The sequence below is a fragment of the Myxine glutinosa genome, chromosome 1 (genome assembly GCF_964187855.1).
Source record: "Myxine glutinosa chromosome 1, kmMyxGlut1.1, whole genome shotgun sequence".
In the NCBI taxonomy this organism is placed as follows: domain Eukaryota; kingdom Metazoa; phylum Chordata; class Myxini; order Myxiniformes; family Myxinidae; genus Myxine; species Myxine glutinosa.
This window is the reverse complement of record NC_136261.1, coordinates 122,969,446-122,977,050: the sequence shown is the minus strand read 5'-3', so window position 1 is coordinate 122,977,050 and position 7,605 is coordinate 122,969,446. Positions and strand designations below refer to the sequence as shown.

Sequence of the window (7,605 nt, the reverse complement as noted above, 5' to 3'; positions counted from 1 at the left end):
CCACCCTCTTAATTAACCCTGTTAATTGCGTTAAGACTGCTGAGACCCCTCAGACCTTTGATGACCCTTTAATTCACCCAAGACCCTTCAGACCACCATGACCCCTGAAGACACAAAATACCCTGAAGACCCCAAAGACCCAGAAGACCCAAAACACCCCAAAGACCCAAAATACCCTTCAAGGCCCTGAGGCTCAAAAAGACCCTGAATACCCAAAAACCCAAAAGACCCCGAAGACACAAAACACCTTGAAGACCCAAAACAACCCGAAGACCCAAAACAACCCGAAGACCCAAAACAACCCGAAGACCCAAAACAACCGGAAGACCCAAAACAACCCGAAGACCCAAAACACCCCGAAGACCCAAAGACCCAAAACACCCAAAACAGCCCGAAGTCCCAAAACACCCCGATGACCCAAAACACCCCGATGACCCAAAACACCCCAAAGACCCAAAAGACACCGAAGACCCAAAAGACCCAGAAGACCCAAAACACCCCGAAGACCCAAAACACCATGAAGACCCAAAAGACACCGAAATGGTCAAAGATGCCTACCCCTCTGAAACGACGTGTGGTGAGGCGCACACGGAGCGCACCGAGTCACGCTAATAAAAAAAATATATATACATATATATAGATATAGATATAGATATATATATATATATATATATATATATATATATATATATATATATATGTATGTATGTACATTATACATATATATTGTTGCGGATATGAGATTGGCATCCATCCATATCCGCTTGTAAATATTCCCCTATTTCCTCAGTACTTCCCAACTATCCCCAATTCCCCATTCCCTAGTCCCATTTTCTGTAAACAACACTCTGTAGACCCGACCTTCCCCTATTTCCCCCATTAAATGTCGCATCCAGGTCCACCGCATCTCACGTAGACAACTATAGGACATCTTGCTAGTTATTCTTAGTCTATGTCAGTTAAGGACTCGTTTCCATTAATTCTGACTCTTTGTTGCACCAGAATGTGATTGTATGGCACAGTTAGGAAGTTTAGGACCTCCCAATACCTCCCCGCAGCTTTTCCTCACGGTTCAGCAACAACAACAACAACAGCAACAACAACGGCGGCAGCGCGGGGAGTGCGCGTCCTCACTCCGGCTTGGTTAGCCGCCATCGAACATGTGCTCCGACGGGGTTACCACGTAGGGGCTCGCTGTCAGCTCCTCGTCAAGGGCGGAGCCCGGTAACCCCCCGCACCCAATAGAAGCGGCGGACCGATTCCATCTGGGGCGGAGCCAACGAGCCGAGGGCATGTCACTCCCCGCTGAGCATGCGCAGGAAGAGGGAGGTGAGGTCAGATGCGCCCTCAGCTTGGAGAGAGAAGACGCCACCTCCGAGCGCTGCGATACCTCCCCGCATCTCTGGACTGGACCGAGCTGTATCCTGTCCCTGAGCCAAGGTGCACCTTGTGCTATCGACTGCCTGTCCTTCCCTGCCATCAATCCCTGTGTAAGTCAGTCTTGTTCCGTTTGTCTGTGGTCTGTCGGGGATAAGATAAGACTGTGTCTAAGTGCCCATCTTTTCTGTGCTTTACCTCTTGCCTTGTAATCTACCCCTTTTCTGCATCACCAATTATATCCTCCTCCGGAGGTCTTGAGAACTGTACCCCCTTGTGTCGTTTCATTTATCCCAGCCGTTGTGTCCTTTCCTTCATTGATTTAGCGTAGCGCGATTCGGCCAACGTTCGAGTGGAATCGGGTGAGTTGGGGAAGAATCGGGTAAACTGTGCGAACACAGCGGCCATTCCGCTCGGTCAAGCAACATCTTAAGTCGTGTCCGTAACAATATATATACATATATATATATACATATATATATATATATATATATATATATATATATACATATATATATATATATATATATATATATATATATATATATATATATGTGTGTGTATACAAATATATATATATTTATATGTAATAAATAAATAAAATAAAACAAACATAAAAATACAACTGTCTTAATAAATGTTATTTATTAATACAAGTTCACAAGTTTTACATCTTGAAGCATGTTGCCTTGTAATTCTGACTGTCCCAAGAGACTTTCACATGCAAGGTATGGAGGGTAGTGTGGTGACTATCCAATTTTCCAAATATCACACATGTACCATTACTATAAATAGTTTACCAGGAATTTGGAATTTGGCAACGGTACCGGTGATAGCTCACCTATTCTACGCGAAGGGCACCGTGGGATATTTAACGCCCACCAACGAATGCTGGCAGACACACATTGATGAATCACCCTGCCTGTGAAATACCAGGATGACAGTTTATAGCTGGTGCGGGATTCAAACAAAGGCGAGACAGCTTAAAGGTGAGTGTGCGTACCTCTAAGCCATCACGTCTGCCTGGTACTCAACTGAAATGTCTACATATTGAATGTCCATCATGTCATCAAAACTTGTAACAACTGGCATTCCCACGAATTAAAAGTTATATAAGATTATCTGCCTTTAAATAATGATTTCCATCTTCTGGCCTTCTCCATTTTTAAAAATGGTGTTGAGGTAAATCAGTGAAAAATCTATCTCACTGTTGCATACTGCCCCTTTTTGATGGCATAGCACTGTGTACAGTAGATCTACCATTGTATCTATTTTGAACCACCCTTTGTGCTTTAATGAATTCCATACCTGACCAGGCCATGGCCTGACAGACGGCTCTTCTTCGCAGTGCTGATCGAAGGTGGTGGGGGTATGACTGGCGTATGTGGCCGGTACTGATGCTGCTGATGCCGAACCATATGGGCAAGGCCCATACTCAGGGCCTGTCCGGCTGGAAGAGCCATTGTTCCGGGCAAGAGAGGCTGCTGCATAAGTGGTGTGTAGTGGCTGCCATGTGCATTTGGGTTTCTGGTAGAGCCAGAAAGAACATCGAGACAAAGCGGATGAAATGGAAGGGAGGTAAAGAGATAAAAGTGAACAATCCATATTCTTTTATATAATGGGGTCAGCAGCAAGTTCTTCAAAGTATTCATTTTATTTCTCTTGTAAGATTGTGCATCTGTTCTTATTATTCATGAATGCAAAGGATTAAAACAAACTAGAAAATAGAAATTTGATACAAATGTGTCAATGGTTATGCCTTTTCTTCACCATCTTCACTAAAATTGAATCAATTCTTCCTTGTCACACATCCATCCTGTCCACAGGGTTTTGGTAAAATCCCTCATAACTTTTTGAGATATCGTGCTATCTTTAGTGTTTGGCCCCATCTCTCAATGGTGAAGAATCACTTTAAAATTCTATTATTCGGATCCGTATTCGGATCTTCACCAAAATCTAATACAGACTTGGCATTTAATATGGAATTTTTTTTTTTCTTGACTTGGGTTTCCTTTCTGAACTCAGTATTTCAATCTGGTGAGTTTCTTTTATGCTTGGGTGATTTTCTTTTTAAAAGAACCATGTCACTGATTGTCTGTCGCAGCAAGAAGTCAATAACAGGATTATATCACAGGTGGCGTGACAAAATGTATGGACAGGTACATTTGATGATTGGCTTCACAATCAGGTATATAAGGGTTGTTGCGTTCTGTATTAGTGGAAAACAACTGCTGCATGTCAACAAAGGTTATAGCCGCTTCCTCTGGAGATGGTCCGTCAACTCGACAATGCTGTTTGTCATGGAGTGGTGGCTTTACGAAGTTCCGGCATGAAACAGCGTGCTATTGCTCGGCAGTATGGCATCACTCAAGGTCAGGTGTCAAAGATCCCGAAACGAAATGCTCAGAGGGGTGTCCCTCCTCCAATATCGAGGCCCGGACATCCCCGCAGAACCACAAGGAGGGATGATCGCCAGCTGCACTGGTTAGTCCGCAATGGCCATACCAAGTAAGCTAATCGGCTTTGGGCTGAGTGGCAGAAACTGACAAATGTGCCTGTATGCAGAAGGCTAGTCAACCAACGACTGGTTCAAGCAGGCTATCGTGCCAGGCATCCCCTGAGAAAGCCATGCCTGACAAGACAACACCGCCAGCGCCAATTGCAGTGGGCCAGAGAGCACCGTCAATGGCAGCCAGGACACTGGAATCACGTGATCTTCAGTGACGAGTCTTCATTTCTGCTCTATCGTCAAGATGGCCATGTCCGAGTGCGCAGACAAGTGCATTAAGCCTACAACGAAGATTGCATAGTGCCAAGAGTCCAAGCTGGAGGTGGTGGGGTGACCGTTTGGGCTGCTTTTCATGCAGGGGGCAAAACTGACCTGGTTGTTCTGAATGGAAACCTGAACCAGTTCAAGCACAGGGCCATTCTGGAAGAAACATTGCTTCCATTTGCTCGTGCAGCCTTTCGAGGAAACTTTGTCTTCCAAGATGACAATGCATGGCCTCATCGTGCTCGCATGATCCAACACTTTCTTGCTGACCGTGGTGTAGAGCATATGGAGCGGCCTGCCATGTCCCCGGATATGAATCCGATAGAGAACTTGTGGGCAGAATTAACGCGTCAAATCGACAACTTGGACCAGCAGCCTACCTCTGTGCGTGAATTGCAGCAGGCTGTCACTGCATGGCTAGTGATTCCTGTCCAAACCTTGGCAAATCTCGTGAACAGCATTCCTCAACGTGTACGTGCTCTCCTGAATGCTCGTGGGGGTTACACGACGTACTGAACTGTAATTTTACTGTCCGTAATCCCAGTCGTAATTTAACTTTTGTTTTTGTTAATAAATTTTTTGGCTAATGTGCAAAATAAAGAAATACTTCTGGAAAACGTACAGAAGTTTAACACAGTACTGTCCGTGAATTGAGAACAATATCAGTTTACATCACTTTCAAGGATCAATTTATTTGCTTTGAAATGTCAAATGTGGTTTTTGTTTCTTTTAAAGGTCAAATTAACAAAATCTAGAATAATTTCACCATAATTCCAATGAACTTTTGGTTCTAAGCCAACTTGAAAAGTAAGTTCACCCCCACAAAAAAAATATTCCATATTAAATGCCAAGTCTGTAATTTCGTCCTTGTCACACACCCAACCTGTCCATCAAATTTCGTCCAAATCCATCCACAATTGTTTGAGATATCTTGTTCACAGGCAGACAGGGTGAAAACACAACATCCGCCCACTTCTGGTGGCAGAGGTAATTATATAAAAAACGAGATTGTTGTTGTTGTTGTTCCCATGTCTTTCATATGGGATATAAGGGCAAATCCATCCCTTGATAGGTTGCTTTTCCATCGCAGGATGTAACAAAAGCAGACTTTTAACTACAGTGAGATTTCTAACATCCATAAGTGATGTTAGCAGATGTGACAGTCAGCTTGATGTCCTCTCAGGAGGGTGCATCCATTGGTGTGACACCCTGCCTGTGAAACACCGGGATGGCAGCTTGTAGTCAGACCAGGAGTCAAATGCAGACTAGACGTCTGAAATGCAAATATTCTATCTCAAAATTATGTCAGTCACGATTTAACATTGTATTTACTAGAACGGCACTCAGTCGAGAGCATACCTCCACCTGATTGGCCATATCACTCATTGGTGAAGAATCGCTTTAAAATTTCTACTAGCTGAAGCCAGATCCGGATCTTCACCAAAATCGAATCGATTCTTCTTTGTCACACACACAACCTGTCCAACAAGTTTCGTCCAAATCCGTCCATAACTTTTTGAGATATCCTGCTATGTATCGTTTTTGGCCCCATCTCTCAATGGTGAAGAATCACTTTAAAAATTCTAGTAGCCGGATCCGAATCCGGATCTTCACCAAAATCTAATCATTTCGTCGGTGCCACATACGCTACATCTCTGCCAAATCTCGTCCAAATCCGTCCACAACTTTTTGAGATATTGTGTTCACAAACGGACAGACAGACAGACAAATGGACAGGCAGACAGGGGTGAAAACATAACCTCCATCGACATTTCGAGGCGGAGGTAAAAATTGATGGACGAAATGCCACCTTTGGGTGCTTACCTCCAATCAGGAATGCCCTGTGCCCCACCCATTGCATCTGGGAGGACAGGGTGCTGAACAGGGGCATGGGCGGGCACTGCCTGGATCTGCTGCCATGCTGGGAGCAAGATCTGCTGTGTGGCTGGAGCCCATCCCTGTGGACGGTTGTAAAATGAAACACACAAAGTTACGTTCGGCAATTGAAAGTGCCGAAGGGAGACATTTCAGTTTTACTGACATAATGTCAGTGCGTTTGTGTACAACTACTCCAACTAAAATACAGCAAAAATGATATGGAAGCCTTTTTCGTGCATTTGAACAACTTCGCCAAATCTAGAGTTCATGTCACCTTTACAAAGCCATGCAGTACACACTTTCAACTTCTGCCTTAATTCAAATCCCATTGTGAATATGCCTAAAGCAAAGGCTGATACTATCCATGGAAGATATTACGAATGCACCCAGGGATCAAAATTGCAGCAGGTGAGAAATATTCTCTCGTGGTTCACGGAAGGGCAGTACACTGATGGAATCGATCGACTCAATTCTGAAATTCAAATCCAAATCCAATTCAGCAGGCTGAAGAAAATACGGCTTAGAACGAATAGTGCCACTCACAAAAGATATCACCTGAAGATGGTTCAAATGGAAAAGCACAATAGAGATCAATCATAAACCTGAATACCGAATGATAACAATGACTCGCTTTTTGCATTCGAGCTTCAGAATGGGATTAAAGTAGCCATCGTTACCATTTTGAAAACACAAGAGATAAGAAATTGGGTTTACAACCGTTAACGTGCTGCTCCGTTTACTACCATCTTCTACCCTCTGCCACCTCGCTCTTCCATGAGCCAGGAAGATCTTGTGTACAAAAAGCACATCGATTGCAGAGGAGCAATGCCGATATATTGTCTACAGAACGTATATACTCAAGATATTGGCAAAGTAGAAGCATCAAAATATTACGACAAACACAGATAATAATAAGTGTGCACATAAAAACATTTCGAGATGAGACATCAAACAATGAAAACGTCAATGCCCTAAGCAATGCTGAAGTTGGTCAATCAAAAATGAAATGATTTCTGATTGATTTTTGTCCTGTGGCTGATAACAACCTCAATTGTCGATGCTGAAATTGCCATTATTAGCCCCGAGCTTGCCAGGCAATTTTCCTTTAAACGTCTTTCAAGATGGGCTGTACCTGAAGACAATGTACACTTGCTATCTGGCAAGGCAGTTGGTCAGCTGAAGCTCATTATCAGCTCAATATTCATTTTAATAACCAAAAGCAAACACCAAGACTTGCTGTACTCCAGATTGATGCAACCTCTATGTAGGCAGTACCATTTTATTAATTTTTTTCCAACCCCTGCAGAACCTCAAAGCAATCATCACACCGACAATGACGCAGTCGTGGCCATGAAAGGAATGCAAGTTGACGAAATATGGTCGGCAAACCTTGGAATCAACTTTGTTCATAACATGTATTAAGCAGTGACGTCCATTTGTCCAAATGCACACTCAACCTCGAAGCTATCCAGCCTGGGTTTGAATCCCGAACCAGCTCCAAACTGTCATCCTGGTGTCTCACAGGCAGTGATTCATCAATGTTTGTGCCACCCCTCTGATGCACGTTAAACGGGAGT

At 43.7% G+C, this 7,605-nt stretch overlaps 1 protein-coding gene across 2 annotated transcripts in view; it reads right to left on the bottom strand.

Moving 5' to 3' along the window:
• LOC137427970 (homeodomain-interacting protein kinase 2-like) overlaps positions 1–7,605 on the bottom strand; it is a 262,675-nt gene that overhangs the window by 47,803 nt on the left and 207,267 nt on the right. For both annotated transcript variants that reach the window (XM_078776683.1, XM_078776686.1), the window contains exons 10-11: positions 5,975–6,108; positions 2,686–2,904 (exon numbers count right to left, since the gene is read on the bottom strand). In XM_078776683.1, coding sequence (XP_078632809.1) covers positions 2,686–2,904; positions 5,975–6,108 — 353 coding nt within the window. The remainder of the gene's footprint in view (positions 1–2,685; positions 2,905–5,974; positions 6,109–7,605) is intronic.